Raw genomic sequence first — 25,454 nt, 5'->3', positions numbered from 1 at the left:
GATGTAGATCTAAAACTATGATAGGTTGAATAGCTCCTTCAATGGTAATTGTGTTTTTCCTTGTATTTACACCTTCAGCTACTATTACTAGGAAATGTTGCTTCCCATTGGTGGTTGGATAGACCACACGTTCTCCCAAAGGGGGGTTCAAAGTTATGAACCTGAATACTTGAACTAAGCATGAGAAAACAGTTTCCCATCCATTTATAATTATTTTTTTCTTTTAAAAGACACACACATGTTGAAACTTAGCTATGTGGAGAAGTGTTATTTTGTATGTTAACTTTTTGTGCACTAAAAACGTTTTGGACTTTAAACATTTTGAGAAAATCAATAATTGATTTTTGTTTAGTCTGCTACCAGTGTTGGTAATCTTGTTCTCTGACACCTCTCCTCTCCTCTTCAAAATAGTTTGAATTTTAACATGCAGAGAAGTAATTGTTTTCCAGTCTTACCTTTTATATTGCCAGGCTGACACTTTTCTTATCCCTCCTTTTATATTTATTTATTTTATTTATTTGTATTCTTTTATATACCGAAATATAGCTAAGTGCCTTCATTCCGGTTTACAGTGTAACAAATTCATACAATGAACAGTTATAAATTATAACATAATACAATACAAAGAGAAAAATATATATATAGAAACAACTCAGCAACAGCAGAGTATAACATGTTAGAAATAAATAGTACAGGTTTAGTTTGCATCATCTTATTAAAGAAGTAAGGGTTTAGGAAGAAGGTTGGGATTGGTATATATGGGTCATATCATTCAGTGTATGATTGTCTAAACAACCATGTTTTTAGTTCTTTTTTGAAATTTTTGGAATCTTTGATGGAACTTAGGTATCCTGGGATAGAGTTCCATTCTTTTGGACCAGCTATAGAGAAGGCTCTATATCTAGTAGAAGATAGTTTTGCAGATGAGAGAGGAGGAATGAATAGCTGTAATTTGTCAGAAGATCTTGAAGAGCGGGGTGATTTGTGAATTGTAATCATGTTGTCCAGGGATGAGTTATTGTCTTTGTAAATTTCATTATGTAGGATGGTTAAGGATTTGTATTTAATTCTTTGTGAAATAGGTAACCAATGAAGGTTTTTTAGGGTTGGGGAGATGTGATCAAACTTTTTCTTTCCGGTTAGCACTCGAGCAGCAGCATTTTGGAGTAATTGTAAAGGTTTTATGGAGGCTTTAGGTAGTCCTAGGAAAATTGAGTTGCAATAATCTAGGCTTGCGAAGATGAGGGTCTGAAGAATTGTTCTGAAGTCATTTGGGTACAGTAGTGGTTTGAGATGTTTTAGTATCTGGAGTTTATGAAAGCCTTCTCTCGTTTTTATAGCAATGCAATTCTTGAAGCTCAGGTCATAATCTATCCAGATGCCAAGATCCTTTATTGGATTTTTCATTTGTATGTTGGAGTTGTCAATTTGAATGAATGGAATTTGAGAGGAATGGGTTGAGAAGTTTCTTTTTATTAATATCCATTCGGTTTTGTTCATATTTAAACATAGTTTTAGTTGGTTGAGGAAGGTTTTGATTGAGTTGAGGTATTTTATTGTGAGAAATATGGCTTCTTCAATGGAAGATGTTATGGGGATGAGAAGTTGAATATCATCAGCATAAAGAAAGAAGGTGATGCCAAGGTTGGAGATGAAATTACAGAGTGGTAGCAGATAAATATTGAAAAGGATGTTATATAGTGTTAATTAGTGTAATAGCCCTTGTAAATACATTTCTGAATTAGTCTTGTGAATTTAAGATGATGATTAGTCAGGATAGGACATTTATATCCAGATATTTGGGAGGAAGAGCAGACATGGATTGTTTCTTAGGACTCAGGCAGCAAGTTTGAGCGGTTTAAAGTAACTGATTTGCTGAGGGTCACATAGTGGGCAATGAAAAGGGGAAGTAAATTGGGGTCTCAGATTTGCAACTTACAGGCCGATACAGTACAGTGCTTTATTTTCATTATTCTTATTTTTGTTTTTGGAAAATGCTTAGGGTAAAGTTTTGTTTTTTTTAATAAAAGGCACCAAATAAACAGCAGTTTTCTTTCCTTCCTAATAGCTGGGGGATCTTCTGAAGGACTGGAGGCGTCTCAACGTTGCCATTACGAGAGCTAAACACAAGCTAATAATGCTGGGCTGCGTTCCAGCATTATGCCGCTATCCATGTTTGGAGAATTTACTCTGCTATTTGAGTACTGAAAAAATGATATCCTTTTCTGTAAATAGAATGTTTTTTTTTTTTTTTTAATTTATATATATTTTCACATTATAAAGGCAGAAGTACATTTTAGGTGTCAGAGATGGAAAAACCTGGATGCCAAAAATTTGGTGCCTGGCACTGATTCCAGGCCAATGTTGGGGACCCAGCCTGGGTTTAGAATCTGCTGCTGTTGCTACTGGTGGGGCCCAAGCTAAGATGCCTCTTTGTCCCTGAGCTCTGTACTAGTGTGCCAAGGTGGGGAAGGGGGAGAGTGTGTGTCAGGAGGGAGTGAAAGAAGCAGGGTGAGGTGGGGATAATGCCAGAAAGTCAGAGAAGAGGGGAAGGAGAGCAAAGAAAAGCAAGATGACAAAAGACAGGAAGCAAAAAGAAAAAGCTAAACTAAAGCAAAAGAGCATAACTCACCCTGCACCTTGAAAAAGAAGCAGGAAAAATTCCCTAACTCCTAAAACTTTTTGGCTGGCATCTTAGTTTTTCTAAATATTTTTACACTCCTATGTAACTTACTAGTTTCGTTTTCATGTTTTTGTATGGATTTTATGTATGTTGAACATGATACTCGCCTTGAACAATGGAAAACATGGGCTATACATTTTTTTAAAATAAAAAATTGCCTTATGAACTATTCCCTCATCTAAAACAGCTGAAGCAATGGTTCCAGAGAGGCCCTTCCTTGCCAAGGACTGCGCTAGTAATCTGTTCAACACAAATCTTCAGAATCTGTATTAAACTCTCCTGTTTGTTGCAGTTATACTGCAGGTTAGTGAAACAGTCTGGTTGGCCAGAGAAAGAAGCAAAATTAGTCTCTGCTCTGGTTCACAGTCACCATTATTTAATCATCACAACAAGGACACCAAGAGAGAATCTTTCCCTCCTACCCCTATCTGTCCCCAACAAAAAGCAGCAGCAGCAAAGGGATCTGTACCCAATAAAGATTAAACTACAAGCATTCTTCACTCCATAGAGCACCACGAGTCCCTCTCTCTATTGCTTGTCCTCAGCAGGCAAACAGTGACACTTAAATGTACTGGACTTTTTCAGTAGGAGTTAGCCTTAAATCAATCCAAACACAATCAGAAGTACATTTGTTTGCAAATAGATTTGACTCTCATCTCTACCCAATTCATGCTGTTCATTCTACTTTTCCTCTTCACCCTCCACAGCCGGGATGGCCAAATCCGGTCCTCAAGAGCCACAAACAGGTGTGATTTTCAAGATACCCACAATGACTATGCATGAGAGAGATTTGCATACACTACCTCCATTGATTCCAAATCGATCTCATGCATATTCGTTGTGAATATCCTGAAAACCTCACCTATTTGTGGCTCTCGAGGACTGGAGTTGGCCACCCATGCTGTACAGAATTTTCAGCTTGCGTATGCTGCCAGTCCAGACCCCACCCTGATTCCTTCAGCTTTCCACTCTTCGTCTTTGACCCTCTGTTCTCTTCTCCCATTGATCTACCAGTCATCCTGGCTTCTGTATCCTGCTTCTCAGGCTACATTCACATAAACTCCCATCTCCTCTGCCTCACTCTCTTCCTAGTATATTTCCTCTCCCTACCCAGCCATTGTCTTTCTGCTGCATCTTTTCCTTTATCATGCTCACTCAGAACTTCATCTGCAATAAATTTCCCACTGCCCGTGATATATTTCTCTGTCTCTGTGCTTCATGCTCTGACAGAAATCTTATGCAAGACTGATACTTCACTTTTCAATGCAAAGCCAGCATAGCTCTCTGCTTCAACGGCAGGGGAGCAAGACTGTTACTTCACTTACAATGCATAGCCAGCATGGCTCTCTGCTTCAACGGCAGGGGGGAATGAAGAAACGTGGATCTATATTCAAGCAACAACCAACAAGGACTGAATTACATAGTCTGGATAAACAGATAAGCATGGGTGTAGCTTGCTTATTGCGGTGGTTAATACCCCTAACTAATTAAGCTATTTCACTTAGATGCAGTTCCAACACTGCTCTCTACATTAATGGCGGAGGTGGAAGGGAAATAGAATAAAAAAGGTTACTAAGAGCCAAGAGTAACAGATAAGTATATGAGAGAAAAAAAAAGTGCGAAAGCTTGCTGGGCAGACTGGATGGGCCGTTTGGTCTTCTTCTGCTGTCATTTCTATGTTTCCACTTGTTACCCTCATCTTTTGCTTGCCTTTTTTATCTGTACTTCCCAGCCCAGTGGTGTTTAGGGTGACCAACTGCCCAGTTTTGGACTGGACAGCCTAGTTTTCCAGCCTGGTATACAATGTCCGGTTACAAGGATAACCGGACACTGTAAAACTCAGTAAGGCAAGGCCAGAGGCCAGTCAGTGGTGGTAACCTGGCAGTGCTCCAATCATCTTACTGCCTTTGGTGCTCGGATTAAACTCTTCTCCTCTGTCTCCAACAGCTATGGAGTTGATGTGCTGCTTCACTTTTCAAGCATGAAGCAGCAGCGGTGCGGCCCCATCTCTCCAAACTAAAGATAATTAGTTGTGCCGTACCTGCTGCTGCTTCGCACTGCTGGTCCTTCTGTCCTGCTTAAGTGAGTCCTGTGCAGGTTGCAGCACAGCCGAAAAGTAATGTTACTGGGCTTCTAACTTTACAGTTTGGCCATGCTGGCTGTGCTGCAGCCTGTGTGGGAATCACTTAAACAGAATGAAGCAGCAGCAGGTGCGGCACAACTAATTATCCATAAGAACATGCCATACTGGGTCAGACCAAGGGTCCATCAAGCCCAGCATCCTGTTTCCAACAGTGGCCAAACCAGGCCATAAGAACCTGGCAAGTACCCAAAAACTAAATCTATTCCATTTTACCGTTGCCAGAAATAGCAGTGGCTATTTTCTAAGTCAACTTAATAGCAAGTAATGGACTTCTCCTCCAAAAACTTATCCAATCCTTATTTAAACACAGCTATACTAACTGCACTAACCACGTCAAGTTGTTTAGAGTTAGCTGTCTGCTAGGGAGTTAGTGATCTGTTATTGATTGTGATAGTTGTGGGTGGATCCTTGGGCCGGTGGCAGATGACCACGCCCCCGGGGGAATGATCTCGAGAGGGAACACCGGTCAGGCTCAGAGTATGGAGACAGACACACACTAGTTCTTTTATTAGACAGTATACTGAACCACCAGAGAGGGCAGTAGTGAGCTGGTAAGCCCAGCAGGGCTGTTGTCCCTCAGATACTGGAACAGCGATCCCTGGAGGCTGAGCTGAAGAGAGACTGAGAAATAGTGAGTAGGCAGGATATGCAGATGGTAACACTCACACAATGTCCCAATGAAGCCCAGGAGTTGAAAAGTATAGGCCCTTGAGGAGCGAGTACCTGGTTCCAGGGAAAGCTCAGAGAGAACGATGGTAACTCACTGATGTAGCTGATATAGTTGGTAGAGAAGACTTCCAGGCAGAAGACTATACGAAGTAAGTCTGGGATGAGGGCCCTCGAGGAGCGAGTACTGGTTCCAGACTGTCACCTGAAAAAACAAGGAGAGAGCGAGGCCCCCGAGGAGCGGGTACCTCTGGTAAATCCAAGGAGGCAGAATAGCTTAGGGTAGCGAAACCTATCCCTTGCTAACTCGCTGTGTTAGCAAATACTGAGACCTTAAATATCCGTCGCGGGTGACGTCATCTTTGGGGGACGCCCCCGAGGTTCGCGCCAATGCTGGTACTTCAATTGGGGCCGCACCGCGTGCGCGCCCCTAGGCCTCCAGGAAACATGGCGGTTGCAGCCTCGAGCCGGTCCTGGAATGCCCAAGAACAAGTGGCAGGAATACGCCGCGGCAGCCAATCTTCCCGTGGACGGAGAGGGAGGCACCAGAGGTAAGGAGGGCAGAGAGAGGGCGTCGGGCACGACAGACATAACACCGCGTCCTCTGGCCACACTGATTTGAAAGGGCAGAAAGCGGGAGGGAGGCTGCAGCCACCAAACACCCCCCCCCCCCCCCGCTTTCAAGTGTCCGGTCCTGCTCTGTAGAAAAGTTGACAACCCTAGTGGTGTTTCATGCTTTCCTCTTTCACGCCCTCTACCCCACTAGTTATCTTTTTTTTTTTTTCTCCTCATTTGAAAATCTTATGTTCATCAAACTCTCAAACTTCTTGCTAAACTCTTTCCTTCAGCTTGCCTGAAAAACTCTCTCCTGTTTCCTTCACCCACCCCATATGCCCTAACTCCCATGCACCAAGCATTTCCTTGTACCCAAGCTGGCCTTCTATCTCATTGCTTCTCTTTCTATTGTATTGGCACTTCTGCTCTTCCTTCTGCAGGTGTGTGGTGCCCTGATTAGCTGTTGGAGCCGTGCAGAACTCTGTATCTACAAAGTGCTGTGCAGTTCATACAACTGAGTGAACTGTGAGGGCCACACAAGGGAAAGGAAAGGAGAGGAGAGGCACTAGTGGCAGAGGGAAGCTGCGGTTTTCTCTTGGTTCCCTGCCACCTTGGTGTCCTAGCAGTTATTCAGTTTGCTAGCCCCTTGTGACAACTCTGTAGTCTGCCATCTATCAACCTTGCTTCCTTGACCTTTAACTCTGGCTTTCTCTCCAGATGCGTTTTCCCTGAATTAATGCAAAAAGAGATTCTGAAGGAAGTATCGCACCTATGAAGACTTTCTTCATTTCTGATTTTCTTATTTTAATTTTGCCTTCATCCTGTGTAAGCACCACCATTTCTTCCCTAAGTAAGGTGTTTTCAACCTTTTCATGCCCAAGGCGCACATACATTAACAAAAATGTGTGGCACACCAACTTCTATGGAGCAGGCAGTGCAGACAGGGAGAGTCAAAAAGAAGAGCCAGAGAAGCACTGAAAGCCCCACCAGTCTCTTCCAAATTTTAAAACACAAGGAGAGAGGGGGCAAAGATGCACACGAAAACATTACAATTCATCAGCTCCCACAGGCGAAGTCAGTGTGATTTGGGGAGGCAGCTCAGTTATTGTAGCTGACATAAGAACATAAGGCTTGCCATACTAGGTCACGACAAAGGGTCCATCAAGCCCAGTATCCTGTTTCCAACAGTGGCCAAGCCAGGTCACAAGTACCTGGCAGGATCCCAGGGGTAAAAAGATTCCAAGTTGTTTATCCCAAGAATAAGCAGTGGTTCCCTGTACGTACCTGGATCAGTCCAGACAGTGGGTTATGTCCCCAATCCAGCAGATGGAGTCAGCACAAGCTTTGAGGGGGCGTATCCATATATACTACTACCCCCTCTGCAGGAGTTCAGTATCTTCTGACTCCAGCAGATGCGAGTAGGGGAATCAGGCTTCCCCTCCTTTTCTTTCACTTTCTTGCTTGATTATGGCTTGTTGTTGTCTTTTTCTGTGGATCAAGTTTGTATCAAGTTTGTATTAAGTTTAAAAAAAAAAAAAAAAGGCAGAGTTCTTTCAACTTCTGGGGAGTGGCTTATCTTCCTTGTCTCTTCTCTGCGGCCTTGCTGTTTATTTCTCGTTGCAGCCAGGGGTAAGTTTGTTTTTCCTTTGTAGTTTTTTCCTTTACAGCTCAGCCCCCGGTGCCCGCGAAAGCCGGTGGAGCCGGCCTCTTCGCTCTTTACTCCCTCACCCGCGGCCATTTTACAGCTCCTCATGGGCTGCTGAGCCATTTAGGGAAAGATGTCTGGGGCGGGTCGTGTGGCCAGGAAGGCCCCCCCGCGGCACCCTCCTCTATTTTCAGACAGCGGGCAGTGCGGGCCGACCGGGCCCCCCCGCAGCGGCGCCTTTGTGCACGTGGCCCCCCCCCCCCCATGGCTTTTTCTTTTCTCCTGCAGCGATCCCGATGCCGCGGCCGTCCCGCTGTGTGGCCTGCGGAGACCCGGGGTCCCGGATTTCCCGGGAGGGCATCTGTGCACGATGCCTTCCCGGGGGGGAAGGTACCTCACAGTCCCTGACTGATTTCTCTTTTTTGCCCGGGTGGTGCGGGCCGGCCACTCCGCCATTTTTGGCGGGAACGGCGGCCATTTTACATTCTGAGCGCCCTGAGGCGCAGGCCACGAGGGGGAACGGATCCCTGGAGGCCACGAGGGAGAACGGATCCCTGGAGGACTCTACCAGCGTGGGTGTTCCCCCGATTTTGGTGCAGGAACCAAGCACCCAGAGCCAGGGAGCAGGAACCACGCCGCCCCCGAAGCGCACCCGAGCAGGCCGGGGTTCTCTCCGGAGTTTAACCTGCTCATGCATACCGCTTATCTGCAGGGGCTGGAAGCACCTGTGGGACCCCCCCCCCCCTCCTAAGATCCCTCGGATGTCGCCCTCGACGCCGGCCCCCCCCGACCCTCCGGGAGTGGGGGCCTCCCGCCTTCCTACCCGGGTCCGATCCACGCCCGCGGCAGTGGGGGCGGTGCCAGACCCAGCGGGACATGGACTTGACCTCCCGGACGGGGGACAAGGGGACGGCACACAGGAGGGGGATGATCCGCGTACCCTACGCCTCTTCCAGAGGGAAGAGCTGGACGACCTCATCCCGCAGATCATCCAAGAATTAGATTTGGATCCGCCACCAGACCCGCCTGCCCCAGTAGCTCCCGCTGTCATCACTTCTTCAAGGAAGGGAGATCCTGTCCTGGCGGCACTCCGGCCGAGGGCTCGGGCTTTTCCCATTCATGACTCGTTTTTACAACTTCTCACCAGGGAATGGGACACCCCGGAGGCCTCCCTGAAGAGCAGCCGGGCTATGGAAAAGCTGTACCCGCTCCCCGAAGATTTTCTGGACCTCATCAAGGTCCCAAAGGTGGACTCCGCAGTGTCGGCGGTCACGAAGAGGACGACTATCCCAGTGACGGGAGGTGCGGCGTTGCGGGACACACAGGATCGTAAGTTGGAAGTTTTCCTTAAGCGGGTTTTCGAGGTCTCCGCTCTGGGTATGCGGGCGGTGATGTGCAGTTCGCTTGCCCAGCGGGCTAGTCTCCTTTGGGTGCAACAACTCCTCACGTCTCAGAACCTGCCATCCGATGAGGCTGCCCAGGCAGATCGGCTAGAAGCCGCAGTGGCGTATGGGGCGGACGCCTCGTACGACCTTTTTCGGGTCCTCACAAGATCCATGGTTTCGGTAGTGGCAGCACGACGACTACTGTGGCTACGCAATTGGGCGTCTGATACGTCCTCTAAGTCCAGTCTGGGCTCTCTTCCCTTCAGGGGCAAGTTCCTCTTCGGGGAGGATTTGGACCAGATCAAGTCCCTGGGGGAGAACGCTGTTCATCGGCTGCCGGAGGATAGGTTTCGACCATCCAGAGCATTTTCTTCTTCTCGGACCAGAGCCAGAGCGCAACGGCGCTACAGGGGCTACAGACAGACGGGCTCCCGGCCATCCGCCCCCAGGTCTCAGCCCTGGTTGCGCGCCTTCCGCGGGCATCGGCCCGCACGCACTACTCCCGGAACCGGGAACCCCTATACCAAGTCTTCACAATGATGCCAGTTTCGCCCACTCCCCTGTCCCCAGGATTGGGGACCGACTAACGTATTTCTAAGCGGAGTGGGCACGGATCACCTCGGACCAGTGGGTCCTGGATACCATAAAACACGGCTACGCATTGGAATTTGTCCGCCCCCCGCAGGGAAGGTTCATCTTTTCCCCCTGTGGCTCGGACCTCAAGAGAGGAGCGGTGCAGCTGACTCTGGACAGACTCCGGGAGATAGGCGCTACTGCGCCCGTGCCCTTCGGAGAGGTGGGCTCGGGCCACTATTCCATCTATTTCGTCGTACCAAAGAAGGACGGTTCCTTCCGGCCTATCCTAGTCCTCAAGGAAGTCAACAAATCCCTTCGAGTCGTTCGGTTCCGCATGGAAACGCTCCGGTCAGTGATTGCGGCGGTGCATCGGGGGGAGTTCCTCGCCTCCCTGGACTTAACGGAGGCCTACCTGCACATTCCCATCCGCCCGGACCACCACAGTTTCCTTCGTTTCAAAATTCTGGACCAGCATTTTCAGTTCACGGCTCTCGCGTTTGGATTGGCGCCGGCGCTGCACACCTTCACCAAGATCATGGTAGTTGTGGCGGCAGCTCTCCGGAAGGAGGGCATCCTGGTTCATCCTTATCTGGACGATTGGCTCCTCCGGGCGAAGTCATTCGATCATGGACGCTCAGCGGTGACTCGAGTAGTACGGTTTCTACATTCCCTGGGATGGGTAGTGAACTTCTCCAAGAGCTCCCTCATGCCCTCGCAACGCTTGGGTTTTTTTTTGGGGGCAACTTTCGACACCCTACTGGGCAAAGTTTTTCTGCGCCAGGACAAAGCTCAATCCTTGCGGGATCACACACGACGGTTCTCTGCGTTACCAGAGCCCACCTCCTGGGACTACCTGCAACTCCTGGGAGTGATGGGGTCCACCATCGACCTTGTACCTTGGGCTTTCGCGCACCTCAGGACCTTACAGTGGGCGCTCTTCTCCCGTTGGAAACCAGTATTGCAGGACTATCAGATGATTCTCCCGCTCCCACAGAATGCCAGGGACAGTCTGGGCTGGTGGTTGGATCCGCCGAACCTGGCCCGTGGCATGTCCCTCGATCTGCCAAATTGGGTGGTGGTGACCACCTATGCCAGTCTAGCAGGCTGGGGTGCAGTCTGCGATCGAAGCGCCACGCAGGGGACGTGGTCCACGGTGGAGGCGAAGTGGTCAATCAACCGTCTGGAAACCAGAGCGGTCCGGCTAGCTCTGCGACATTTCCTCCCGCTTCTTCGGAACCGAGAAGTCAGAATCCTATCGGACAACGCTACCATCGTGGTCTACATCAACCGACAAGGAGGCACGCGCAGCCCGCAGGTCGCGCTCGAGGCGGCGCTGCTGATGCAATGGGCGGAGCGTCATCTCGTCCGGCTAGCGGCCTCGCACGTCGCCGGTGTGGACAACGTCCAGGCGGACTTCCTCAGTCGTCAACTGCTGGACCCGGAGAGTGGTCTCTCTCCGACAAAGCAATGCAACTTCTCGTCCATCGGTGGGGGGCCCCCCACTTGGATCTGATGGCGTCCGCTCTCAACGCCAAGGCTCCACGCTTCTTCAGTCGCCGGAGAGAGCGCGGAGGGAGTGGATGCCCTGGTCCTCCCGTGGCCGCCATATCTTTCTTTTCCACCATGGCCCCTGGTGGGCAGGATGCTCCGCAGAATAGAAAGCCATCAGGGGACCGTGGTTTTCGTCACCCCAGAATGGCCCAGGCGACCCTGGTTTGCGGACCTGCTACAGCTGGTGATCGACAGGCCAATCAGGCTGGGGCACCTCCCCCAGCTCCTACATCAGGGCCCGGTATTTTTCGAGCAGGCAGAATTCTTCTGTCTTGCAGCCTGGCTTTTGAGAGGCGCCGCCTCCGGCGTCGGGGCTACCTGGAGGCGGTAGTATCCACGCTATTGCGGGCACGAAAGACATCGGCCTATGTTCGAGTCTGGAAGGTGTTCGAGCTGTGGTGTACCAGCCAGGCCACGAGACCCGCTAAGGCTTCTGTACCTCAGATCCTTCAGTTTCTACAGGCGGGGGTGGAAAAAGGGCTCACCTATAATTCACTACGGGTTCAGGTGGCCGCCCTTGGTTCGCTGTTGAGCGATGGGGGCTCTCTTCTACAGCATCCTGACATTGCTCGTTTTCTCAAGGGTGTCAAGCATATGCGTCCTCCGTTACGGGACCCTTGTCCCTCCTGGAGTCTTAACCTTGTGCTTTGCTCCCTGTCGGGACCACTGTTCGAGCCGCTGCGCAGCGCAACGATAAAGGATCTCACTCTCAAGACTGTATTTCTTGTGACCATCTGTTCCGCTCGACGCATCTCGGAGATGCAGGCTCTGTCGTGTAGAGAGCCCTATCTCCGTTTCTCCGACTCTGGAGTTTCGCTTCGCACCGTTCCCTCCTTCCTTCCGAAGGTGGTTTCTGCATTCCATGTGAACCAGACGGTGGAGTTGCTGTCCTTCTCTTCCTCAGAGCCGAAGTCTCTCCGTCTCTTGAATGTCAAGCGCACTCTGCGCCTCTATCTGGAGGCTACAAATGAGTTCCGAACCTCTGACCATCTCTTTGTACTCTGGGCCGGTCCTAAGAAGGGGTCTCAGGCCTCGAAGACTACCATTGCCAGATGGCTGAAGGCCGGCATTGCTGCTTCTTACATTGGGGCGGGTCGGACTCCCCCACCCGGAATCGTAGCGCATTCTACACGTTCTCAGGCGGCTTCCTGGGCGGAGGTTCGCTCGGTATCCTCGCAGGAAATTTGTAGGGCAGCCACCTGGAAATCGTTACACACGTTCTCGAGGCACTATCGTCTGCACCTCTCCTCTTCGGTCTCTGGACACTTTGGCGAGCAGGTTCTCCGAGCAGGCCTCGCAGGACCCCACCCGATTTAGGGAAGCTTGGGTACATCCCACTGTCTGGACTGATCCAGGTACGTACAGGGAAAAGAAAATTATTATTTACCTGCTAATTTTCGTTCCTGTAGTACCATGGATCAGTCCAGACGCCCACCGCGTTTGGGTTCTTGATCCTGCTCAGCTCTGCGCTGCTTCTTGCTCGCAGTGTTCTGTGTCTTCACAGTTGTTTCTTTTCACTGTTTTTCACAGCTCCCTACAAGTTGGTAGGATGTTTGCAGTTACTTGTTGCGGTTACAATTGTTTTCATTATCTGTTTCCACAAACTTGATCCTTCGGGGGTTTCTACTCGGGCTTTGATATACTCGATACTGAACTCCTGCAGAGGGGGTAGTAGTATATATGGATACGCCCCCTCAAAGCTTGTGCTGACTCCATCTGCTGGATTGGGGACATAACCCACTGTCTGGACTGATCCATGGTACTACAGGAACGAAAATTAGCAGGTAAATAATAATTTTCTTATTTCTGCAACTCTGCCTTAATTGTTAATGGACTTATCCTCCAGGAACTTGTACAAACCTTTTTCTTTTTCTTTTTTTTTTTAAACGCAGCTATAATAGCTTTCACCACATCCTCTGGCTATGAATTCCAGAGCTTAATTATACACTAAGTAAAAAAAAAAATTTTCTCTTATCAGTTTTAAATGTATTACCCAGTAACTTCATTGTGTGTCCCCTTGTCTTTGTACTTTTCAAAAGAGTAAACTATTGATTAACTTTTACACGTTTTATTCCACTCATTATAAGAACATAAGAAATTGCCATGCTGGGTCAGACCAAGGGTCCATCAAGCCCAGCATCCTGTTTCCAACAGAGGCCAAACCAGGCCACAAGAACCTGGCAATTATCCAAACACTAAGAAGATCCCATGCCACTGATGCAATTAATAGCAGTGGCTATTCCCTAAGTAAACTTGAATAATAGCCGTTAGTGGACTTCTCCTCCAAGAACTTATCCAAACCTTTTTTGAACCCAGCTACACTAATTGCACTAACCACATCCTCTGGCAACAAATTCCAGAGCTTTATTGTGCGTTGAGTGAAAAAGAATTTTCTCAGATTAGTCTTAAATGTGCTACTTGCTAACTTCATGGAATGCCCCCTAGTCCTTCTATTATTCGAAAGTGTAAATAACCGAGTCACATCTACTCGTTCAAGACCTCTATCATATCCCCCCTCAGCTGTCTCTTCTCCAAGCTGAACAGCCCTAACCTCTTCAGCCTTTCCTCATAGGGGAGCTGTTCATCCCCTTTATCATTTTGGTTGCCCTTCTCTGTACCTTCTCCATCGCAACTATATCTTTTTTGAGATGCGGCGATCAGAATTGTACACAGTATTCAAGGTGTGGTCTCATCATGGAGCGATATAGAGGCATTATGACATTTTCCGTTCTATTAACCATTCCCTTCCTAATAATTCCTAACATTCTGTTTGCTTTTTTGACTGCTGCAGCACATTGAGCTGACGATTTTAAAGTATTATCCACTATTATGCCTAGATCTTTTTCCTGGGTGGTAGCTCCTAATATGGAACCTAATATCGTGTAACTACAGCAATGTTTATTTTTCCCTATATGCAACACCTTGCACTTGTCCACATTAAATTTCATCTGCCATTTGGATGCCCAATTTTCCAGTCTCACAAGGTCCTCCTGCAATTTATCACAATCTGCTTGTGATTTAACTACTTGTTCCCTTTTCCATGTCATTAATAAATATATTAAAAAGCATCTGTTCGAGAGCAGATCCCTGGGGCACTCCACTATTCAACTTTTTCCATTGAGAAAATTTACCACTTAGCCCTACTATCTGTTTTCTATCTTTTAACCATTTTGGGGTCTGCCTGCTTTTTCACCGGAATTTATTCTCCTGATGCATCAGGCCTATCTGGCCAGCCAGGCTCAGACTGGTGACCCGGTAGGGTCTAGGCATCCAGAGGGGCCACCTAGCAAGTGGCCCAGGCAGCAGGAGCCACAAGGGGCAGTTTGGATTCAAACAGTTCATAGCCCCTCTAATAGTCTCGCTGGGGTGGAGCCTGGGCTAGGGCAGGCCTTGGACTAGGACCCTTCATCAGCTTCTGCGCCTCCGGTGGGGGTGGACCTGGGAGAGGAGACAGAAAAGGTGGTGCCCCTAGATGGCGACAGTCCTAGACTTGGTAATCTCTTTCAGAAGGAGAAACTTAGTCCTCTCATTCCGCATGTCCTGGCGGAGCTGGGAATTGCGGCACCTTCAGAGGACTCCAATCTGGATTCAGTGAACCCAGTCCTGGCGGGGTTACGGGGCCCAGCTAAGACTTTTTTGTTTCCTCAGTTGATACAGCAGCTCATGACCCAGGAGTGGGATACTCTGGAAGCGGGTCTGCGAGTGGGTAGAGCTATGGATAAAACTGTTCCTCTTGCCAGAGCAGACCCTGGAGCTCTTGAGGGTCCCGAAAGTGGATGCTTTGGTCTCAGCGGTCACCAAAAGAACCACTATTCCGGTAGCTGGGGCGGCAGCCCTCAAGGACCTACAGATAGGAAGCTCGAGGTTCAAATCAAACACATATTTTGAGGTCTCTGCTCTGGGTATCTGAGCAGCCGTCTGCAGCAGCCTTGCACTTAGAGCAGGCCTGAGATGGGTTCAACAGCTCTTGAGTGCCAGAGACCTTCCTCCTCAGGATGCTCAGGCAGTAGCCTAGGGGGCAGATGACTCTTATGATCTTCTTTGGACCTTCTCCAGAACTATGTTGTCAGCTATATCGGCCAGGAGGCTCTTACAGTTGCACAATTAGTCGGCAGATTTTCCTCAAAAGCGCAGCTTAGTGCGCTCCCTTTCAAGGTAAAGTTCATTTTTGGTGAGGACTTAGAGCAACTAATCAAATCTCTGGGTGAGAATAAGGTGCACAAGTTGCCAGAGGATAGGCCGAGGGAGGTCTAGGGGTTTTTCCCCGGCCCGCTCCTGTTTTAGGGGCCAGCGGCACTTTCGCCAGAATAGACCAGTGGGCACGGGCCAGCGACAGACCTCAGGGAGATTTCAGTCCTGGTCGCAGTCCTTTCGTGGGCACAGGTCCGACAGACCGAGATAGCCCCAGCCAAGGAGCCCTCATGACTAAATCTTTGCAATGAGTGGCGGCTGGCCCATTCCTTCATGCCGATCATCAGGAGACAACCCTCCCTTTTCTTTGAGGAATGGGCCAAGATAACATCAGACCCGTGGGTATGCAGTATCATCGCTCACGGCTACGCTGTAGAATTTGCTCACCCTCTCCGAGACCTCTTTCTGGTCTCTCCGTGCGGCTCTCCAGCCAAACAGTCCCTCAGACCATTCACCGGCTGGACTCCCTGGGGGCTATTGTTCCCGTTCCCCCAGGGGAACGAGGGACGGAACGTTACTACATTTACTTTGTGGGGCCGAAGATGTCATTCCGTCCCATTCTGGATCTGAAGAAGGTGAACAGGGGCCTCAAGGTCCCGCACTTCCGTATGGAGACCTTGGGCACGGGTATCGCAGCGGTGCGCAAGGGAGAGTTCCTGGCTTCTCTGGATCTGATAGAAGTATATCTGCACATAGGTATACGTCGGGACCATCAGAAATTTCTTTGCTTCATGACCTTGGGACTGCATTTCCAGTTCTGCTCTCTTCCTTTTGGCCTGGCGACGGCTCCGCGTACTTTCACCAAGGTAATGGTGGTGGTAGCAGCGGCCCTTCGCAAGGAAGGGATTCTAGTCCCACCCATACTTGGACGATTGGCTCATTTGGGCGAAATCGGAAGTGCTCTGCAAGCAGGCAGTAGCCGCGGTTGTGCATCGCTTGCAGTCCCAGGGATGGGTGGTCAACCAGGCTAAGAGTCATCTACAGCAGTCTCAGGCTTCTTAGGGGCCCGGTTCAGTACCCGTCTTGGCAAGCTCTTCCTTCTGGACAAAAGAACGACCAAGCTGTGATCTCAAGTTCAGCACCTTCTGGGGACACCGGTTCTGAGTCTGGGATTGCTTACAGGTTCTGGGGTCCGTGGTGTCCACTCTGGAATTGGTATTGTGGGCATTTGCTCACATGAGACCCTTGCAGAGGGCATTGTCCTGGTGGGACCCTATGTCGGAGGAGATTCAAGTTCCCTTACCACTCACGGAGCCCGCCAGGTCCAGTCTCAGCTGGTGGCTGGTGCAAGATCACTTAGCACGCAGAGTGGATCTCAAGGAACCTCAGTGGGTAATTTTGATGACGGAAGCCAGTCTCGCCGGATGGGTTGATGTAGGCCTTGCGGTACTTGGAGGTTGCTAACTCTTTTTTTGTCTTGTGGAGTGGCCCTAATAAGGGCCAAAAGGCATCTAAAACATCTATCGCCCACTGGCTGAAAGAGGCCATTGCTTCTGCTTATATTTGCCGTGGACATGCGGTTCTGGAAGGTTTGAAGGCACAGAAGAGGACCGGAAGGCTCATCTGCATACTGCTCCCAGTATCCCCCGGGAGAGGCGTCCAGAGGTCACCGCGAGCGATCCAGGGATTGAATTCCACAGCCCCAGCTTCCAGAGGCCCCGCACCCTTTGCAGTAGAAGAGGACCAGAGGCGCAAGCCTAATGGCGCGCGAATCTCAGACCCTTCAATAATTTGAGTGAAGATCAATTTTAATGGTGGTTAAAAAGGATTGGTAAGTATAGCTTTGGGAAATCTTTGTACTTCTAAAAGTTTGGAGAAAGGTGATATAATGGTATTCTTTAGAGTTTGTGTGTGTCTGAGGTAATAAGCAAGCCAGTGATAGTTAATTCTAGTGTCTGTCTTTCCCACCCACTCAATCCTTGATTTTTAGGCAAGAGACACTTTCTCATTAAAAATCAATCAAGCTTATATCTAAATCATACTATTGTACCAGCCCTTATTGAAAGTTTAATCATCCCCTTGTAGGACACTAGCTGATTAATTGGTAAATTCACTTGTAAATATAAAGTACTCTACTTCCAACTCCCTTAGTATCCTAGGAACTCAAAATTAAGATGAAGGCAGCAGTCCAGCAGCAAGAGAGAGGCTTTGCAGTCTTTTGCATTGAGTGTCACATGTATGATTTTTTACCCGCCGGTGAGAGATTGTATGTATGCACTTGATGCAAAGAGCTCCTGGCTCTCAGGGAATGAGTTCGATCTCTGGAGGCTAGAGTAGCAGACTTGGAGGAGTTGAGGCAGACAGAGGGGTAGATTGATGAGACCTTCAGGGACATGGTAGCCAAGTCCCAAATCCAGTCTGGCAGCCCCAGTGCTGCCTTGGATCAGAAATGTCTCCCAGTAGGAGAACATCACCCTGGTGTAGCAGGAAGTGATCCTGTAGCAAGGATCTGCTCTCCAGGTGATGCGTTGTCCTCTCGCACTGAGGACAAGTCTTCCAGGGCTACTGCCCAGGAGGGAAGAGTTAGGCTGGCCATCATAGTTGGTGATTCAATTATTAGAAATGTAGATAGCAGAGTGGCTGGTGGACATGATGACCGCCTGTTAACTTGCCTGCCTGGTGCGAAGGTGGCAGACCTCACGTGTCGCCTAGATAGGATTATAGACAGTGCTGGGGAGGAGCCGGCTGTCGTGGTACATGTGGTCACCAACGACATAGGAAAATGTGGGAGAGAAGTTCTGGAAGCCAAATTTAGGATTTTAAGTAGGAAGCTGAAATCCAGAACCTCCAGGGTGGCATTCTCTGAAATGCATCCTGTTCCACATGCAGGTCCCCAGAGGCAGGAGGGCTCCAGAGTTTCAATGCATGGATGAGACAATGGTGCAGGGAAATGGGATTCTGTTTCGTAAGGAACTGGGGAAACCTCTGGGGAAGGGGGAGACTTTTCCGAAAAGATGGGCTCCACCTTAACCAGAATGGAACCAAGCCGTTGGCACTAACTTTTTTAAAAAGGAGCTAGAGCAGCTTTTAAACTAGGACAAGAGGAAAGCTGACAGTCACTCAGCAGTGCATGGTTCGGAGAAATGTATTCTTGAAGGATACTAATGAAACAGCAGAGTTAGGATGTCCAAACAGAGAGGTTCCAATAAAAGCAAACGTAGTCCATGTGCCTATATGTGAAAAATCACCTAGCTAAAGATTTCCAAATTATCTCTAAGAACTGAAAAGCAGGTTGTTAAAACAAGCAAAAACCACACATTGAAATGTCTGTATGCCAATGCCAGAAGTCTAAGAAGTAAGATGGGAGAGTTAGTGTATAGCAGCAAATGATGAGATTGACATAATTGGCATCACAGAAACCTGGTGGAAGGAGGATAACCAATGGCACAGTGCTATATCAGGGTACAAATTATATCGCAATGATAGGGAGGATCAACTTGGTGGGGGTGTGGCATTTTATGTCCGGGGGGGGGGGGTATAGAGTCCAACAGGATAAAGATCATACAAGAGACTAAAGGCTCAGTAGAATCTATATGGGTAGAAATCCCATGTGTGTTGGGTAAGAGTATAGTGATAGGAGTATACTACCGTCCACCTGGACAAAATAGACAGATGATGAAATGCTAAGAGAAATCAGGGAAGCTAACCAATTTGGCAGTGCAATTATAATGGGAGAGTTTAATTACCGATAATCCACTGAAGCATAAACCTTGCACATCCGCAAGTACTCAGACACAATAGTGCAGGACAAAACTCTCACTTCCACTGAGAATTTCAAACAGTTCTATTTATTCAAAGGAATTCTGATGACAAATATTCAATTGTGGCAACTCCATCAATAATAACAAAAGTTTCTTAAAGTCCCCCGACACGGTCCCGTGTTTCGCGACTGCTGCATCGGGAGGGACCAGGTAACAGTATCAATCTGTAATGTAATAAGGTGGGTAAGAAGTGGAACAACTAAGGCTACGGTGAAACATTACAATGTAACCACATACCTGTAGGAGTAATCACTGGAGCGCAAGCGCCCTCAACATTGACAGCCATTTAAACCAGAAAAAGGCGCGAAAGGCGAACCTCTCGCGAGACCCAATCAAATCAGGCTAACAGATCTCTTCCCTCAGTAAAAAAGGTGCCACTCAATTTCTTTATTGAGTCCTTTAGGGGAAACAGTGTCTAGGGTGAAGATCCATCTCTGCTCCCTCCGACCCAGTATCCCAGGAAAGTCCCTTCCTCGGTGAGGGCGCGGGACCACCTCTAACACCAGGAAGGAGAGAGCGGAGATGGAATGGCTGCGTGTTACCAGGGGTTCATCCATTCTAAGGGACCTGATATTCGAACAATGTTCTATTATTCTTGTTTTTATCATTCTAGAGGTTTTCCCTATGTACAATAGGGCGCAGGGGTATTTTATAACATAAATCACCCCTTTTGTGGTACAGTCAGACTGTGAATAAAGCTTAAAGACGCGCCCTGTCATAGGATGTATGAACTCTGAAAAAGTATCTGTGTGGCTGCACATTGTACAGTGTCCACATGGTCTATGGAAGCCCCTCTCACTAGACGGATAACCTAAATGGGGAGGTGCCGTATGCACAAGACTGTCCCGTAGATTTCTCCCTCGCCTAAATGTAAAGCGAAGGGGGCCTTGGAACAATTCTGTTAGCGCTAATGCACTAGGCTGGACTACCTTTTCGTGGATGCAGGTTTTCCAGGGGCTACAAGCCTTTGTACAGGCACAGTCTGCAGCCTCAATTGCCCCTGTCCGGTCGGAACACCCGGTGACCCCTCCCTCTCCCATTCTGACCAGCACCTCCAAAATGGCGCCTACCGCATGGTTTTCCTGCCATTTCACTCTGGCCGGTTCAAAAATAGCAGCACCTCTGCCCCAGCACTCACTGCGGTCCTCTATCCCTGCCCCTACTCTGTGCACGATCACTGCAGCAAACTGTCAGGGGGGGGGGGGTGCCTTTTAATCTTTTTTTTTTTTTTTTTAAATGGAGAAATTACTTACCTGATAATTTAGCTTTCCTTAGTGTAGACATATGAACTCAGGACCACCATAATCTGGGGGTGGTGACTAAGCCAAAGGGCAGCACCCAAAGCTGACTCAGTACACAAAGAGTAGGAAACTGTTCTTGTCGGATTGTAATATGTAGGTGGTCTTGGATAGGTCCAGGAAGGTAAGGAACTCTCCCGATTGTACATCCATTATCATAGGGCGTAAAGTCTCCATGCGAAAACGAATCGCTCGCAGGTGACGGTTGACACTCGAGATCCAGGATGGGGCGAAATGAACCTTCCTTCTTGGGTACGACAACATAAATTGAATAATGCCCCGAATTTTCCTGGGGCATAGGTACTGGGGTGGCTTCAGTGACTGCAGCCCAAAGACTCCTCTGGCTGCAGATCTGGTCCGCTGATACTATTTCAAAGTCTAGTCTCACCAAGTTGCCTTTTAAGGGACACTTATTGTTTGGGGAGGAGTTAGAGAAGATGGAGGATTGATGGGGAGACTCCAAGTTTCCTAGTTTACCCGAGGACATGAAATCTATTCCTCAGTTTTTTGTCAGCGAAGGGGTGGCTTCGGAGCGCTTGATGTTATCACTTTTCCAGAGGTTCGAGCATTCAGAGGGTCCTGCTCCTTTGCCAGGTCTCAGTCCTTTTGGGCAAAAATGCCAGGTAAAGATGGGGCTTCCAGATTCAAAGCTCATGGCCACCTGTCTCAATTTTATCGGAGGTGGGCCCACATCACTTCTGATCAATGGGTCTCTGATGCTTTTATGGTTTCCCCTTGCCATTCCGCAGAAAAGCAGGCAGTGGTTCAGACCACATTGCAGAGGCTGCTCACTCTGAAGGCCATGGTACTGGTTCCAAAGGATCAGGAAGCCAGAGGCCATTATTCCATTTACTTCGTGGATCCCAAGAAGGAGGGACTCCTTTTGACCTATTCTAGATCTAAAAGGTGTCAATTGAGCCTTTCTTGTTATCCATTTTTGAATGGAAATTTTAAGGTCTGTCATCATGATGGTATAGAGGGGAGAGTTTCCTACTTCTCTGGACCTCTTGGAAGTGTACCTACATATTCCAATTCACAAACAGCATCAGCGTTACTTGTGCTTTGCAGTTTTAGGCCACCATTACCAGTTTCAGGTGTTGCCTTTTGGCTTGGCCATGGTGCCCAGGACCTTTTCAAAAGTGGTGGTGGTGGCAGCTCTCCACAGGAGGAAATTCTGGTTCATCCATATTTGGATGACTGGTTAATTTGAGTCAAGTTGGATACAGAGTCAGCTGGTATCGAGCAGGGTGGTTCAGTTGCTGCAGTACCTGGGATGGGTAGTGAATTTAGTCAAGAGCAACCTGCAGCCATCTCGGGTTCTGGCTTGCCCTACTTCAAGGAAAGGAAATTATCAGGTAAGAAGTAATTTTACCTTTGTGAACATAAATCATGTTGAGAGGCTCCCCCCAAGTTAAAATGTATTCGCATTTTCCAGTCAGCGTTCTTTTTTTTTCTTTTTTTTTTAAACTAATACATTAGCATACCATTAGTTTACTGTATTGGGAATTAAAACATTTTTTTAGCCTGTGCGTTAAACTGCTAAATTTTGGCGCATAGTTTTAACTCGCACCTTATTACATCAGGTTCTTTGTTAGCCTGAAAACAATAGTGTCCTTTAGCTGATGCTTTCCTAAAACATTGTAAAGCACCTCCTGCTTCATGGTGCCTTCCCAGCTCTCTGATTCTTAACTTTTTACTTTTTAAATTCTGAGCTCTTCTGTGCCTGCCTTTCTCTTTGTATAAATCTTGTTTATTCTGTTTAGCTGTCATGTCTTTCTATATTCCTTCTAGTCACTGCTTAACATTTTTTTTATTTTTTTTTTTAGTTGTGCTGATCTGATCTTGAGGTGTGGTATTTACTGTTTCTTTACAGTTAGATGGCTTGGTTGCTTTGACCTTTCTATCCTATCATCAGTGAGTAATATCACTCTTCTGTCTAAAGAGAGATTTCCTTCTTTCTTCATGGAGTGTTTCATGGTTATAGTAAACTGAAAGGGGAAGAATTAAAAATGAAATCGTGATGTCAAACGTCTACCCTTTTGTGGCATTAATTTTCCTTGATGTCCTTACATTCTTAATCTCCCAGCAGGAGGACATGAGAGGTTAGCACTTGCCTCATGTGTGTCGACATGAAGATCTTCTGAAGAAGCCATTTGATGATACTGCAGGGTTCAGGCTATGAGTCTGCGTTCAAGGCACACAACTAAGCTAACTGTTGAATAGCCACTGCTACCTTCACTAAATCTCTTTTGTATTGAGTCAAAACACAACACTAAATTCATCCGGTCTAAATAATAGAGATCGTTTGGCTGCAAAGAGGGTGGCAAAAATCATAAAATCACGGAAAAAGCTGTCTGAAAAGGGACATTGATCTGTTGGCAAAAAATAAAAAACTAAACTTAATTGCTATGCATTGATTTACAGACCTATTGATTAGCTCATAAACATGCGTTATTTACCACAGCTCTAATTATTTTTAATGGGGCCTATTCACTAACAGCACACACACTTTCTACATGAGCACAGTAGAGCAATTTAGTGAATAGACCTGTTAGTGACTGCAGACTATATACAAGAAAGTTAGCCGAATAATGCTGAAAATCCGAAATGCCCCCAGACCGCCTCTGACATAGCTAAAATAACATGTTGGGAAGTGGTCAGACCAGCTGGAGTTTTAAATCCTGGCATTTGTCTAGCTAAGTGCTACATTTAATTGGACAAATGCGCCTTTTGAAATTCAGAGATTTTATTCCCTAATATTTTGCAGGTTTTATCCAAAAAATAAAACCTCATTTAACCAGCCAGACGAGGCCAAAGAGAATATTCAGTAATCCAATAAAATGACTATATTGCCAAGTTTGGGAAGTGAATAATTAAGCTATTAATGTTTTAGCATTTCATAACATAATAGAAACACAATTACTTTTCTGAATGTTTTATTTGCATTGTTGGCTGGTTTTCATCCTAGTGAGGCATTTGCCCAGATCTTGCTGTTAACTGGGACTTCATTTGAACATTATCCATGTCTGGAAGCTTAAAATAAAGCAAGAACTAAATTGCCCCAATCTTCTCATGGAATTTGAAGCTGCTATCATTGGTGTACTTTTACAATGTAGTTTTCTATGTGTTTTGGGGCTTTATTTTCAAGGTTTTGATACTGCTCAGGATTTTTTTTTTCTGTGTGCCTCTGTGAAATGCTGTCCAGTACTGTACATGAGCCAGTTTTCTACTTTTTGTGTTATTTTCTACTATTTATATTAAAATAAAACATTTTTCCATTATATGGTTTTGGTGATGTATTTAATATAATGCACCTGCTTTTTTTGAACTGGGCTAAATGCGTTCTCTGCTGTTCAGGAATACATTGTTAACTCTTAATGCAGGGTCATATTTGTTTCACTAAGCTTGATATACCTGGTTTGCTTGGTTTATTTTTGCATGGGATCTGACTAATGTACTCTTACAGTCCAAAGGTACTTCATTTCTGACAATTACTAAACAAGTTATTAATGTTTCTTAATATTATCATACTGTATAGCTACCAGTGCTGGGAGGTTGCAATATATCTGCATACCTCACCCATCTGCCTTGATGGTAGAATTTGGAAGTCACCAGAATTCGCTTCAATCCTGAGCTTCCCCCACCCATGCTTCTCGAGCATGGGTGGGGGAAGGTACTGGGGAGGTTGTGGTATATCTGCATGCTTCTCCCAGCTGAATTAGTAGTTGACTTCAGAAGTCACCACAAACTACTTTGGGCCTGTGCTGTTCCCACCCCAAATTCCTTGATCAGCCAGCTATGTACTAGCGAGGTCATAGAACACCTGATTACTTCTCCCAGCTTCTTCAGTGATAGACTTCAGAAGTCTCCACCACCCACAGAAAATACCTTCTTCCGAGAGGGGTGGAGTCAAGATGGCGGCGGGACCCTAACACTGCGCTGCTCGGCGTTTTGTTCTCTTGAAAATTTTCCTCTAAATAATCGATATGCCGGCGAAAAGGAAGGGGAAAACAAAGACCTATCCCTCCGAACCCCCTACCTTAACCGGGCAGCCGACCATCAAGCAGTGTCTGGAGACAGCTATTAAGCAAGGGCCAGGAGGTCCGGCTGTCGAAGGCAACGGAGGAGAGTTACCTTCGACCTCGGAAGATGTTTCCCTGAGCCCAGACGTCAGACCTCCGCTGCAAGAGCGAGTACCCCAGCAGAAGTCAGCCAGCCAAAGCCCTGAAATGGTGACCTTGGATTTGGGCTTGGAGGGAGCAACTGCTGAGACTGATCCCGCTCTAAGAATGCTGGAATCCTCAACCGGAGAGAGAGATGGGTGCCCGGCGGAGGAAACATCTGCGAGCGGAGGAGAAGGTGAGACGCTGAAAATTCAGCCAGCCTTTGTCATGATTCCAAAACCAGCAAATGTTACCCTTGATTCTATTTGGGACGTGTTGAAGAACATGGGTAATGCTGTAAATGATTGTTCAATGAAAATAACAACTCTGTCTCAACAAATGGAAATAATTTCTAACAAAAATAATGTTCAAATAAAAGAAAATCAGGAAAAATTCGTGAAAATGGAGGAGGATATAAAGGTAATAAAAGAAGTGCAAAGTTCCCTTATTCAAGATGGAGACTTCTTGAGTAAGAGGGTGGAATTCATAGAGAACAGACTGAGACATTTAAATCTGCGTTTCTTAAACTTTCCCAAAGTGGTGGGGGAATTACCCCGTGTTACGTTGAGGAGATATCTCCTAGAAAATTTAGAATTTGCCTCTGAACAAACCCCACCTATGGACAAGGTTTATTTTTTGCCAACTAACGCAAAGTCTCAAGTACAAATACAACCGATGGACCTTGAGAATCTCACAGATTACCTCGAATCATCCCATTATGAAATCATTGAAAGAGCTACACTGTTGGTTACTTTTTTGACTGAACTTGATCTTAGTTCAGTCATGAAGAAATACTTCAAAAAAGCGAATAACCCATTTATGGGACAGCCAATAAGA

At 47.2% G+C, this 25,454-nt stretch overlaps 1 protein-coding gene across 1 annotated transcript in view; it reads left to right on the top strand.

Moving 5' to 3' along the window:
* Positions 1-23,735, top strand: part of DNA2 (DNA replication helicase/nuclease 2) — a 159,042-nt gene extending 135,307 nt beyond the window's left edge. Inside the window, 2 exon segments of the mRNA XM_029609674.1 lie at positions 2,069-2,215; positions 22,525-23,735. Of these exon segments, the coding sequence (XP_029465534.1) occupies positions 2,069-2,215; positions 22,525-22,587 (210 nt within the window). The 3' untranslated portion in view covers positions 22,588-23,735.
* The last annotated feature ends 1,719 nt before the right edge of the window (positions 23,736-25,454 follow it).

Source organism: Rhinatrema bivittatum, chromosome 7 (assembly GCF_901001135.1).
Source record: "Rhinatrema bivittatum chromosome 7, aRhiBiv1.1, whole genome shotgun sequence".
Lineage (NCBI taxonomy): Eukaryota > Metazoa > Chordata > Amphibia > Gymnophiona > Rhinatrematidae > Rhinatrema > Rhinatrema bivittatum.
Note: the sequence above shows the minus strand (reverse complement) of the source record. Positions and strands in the feature narration are given on the sequence as shown.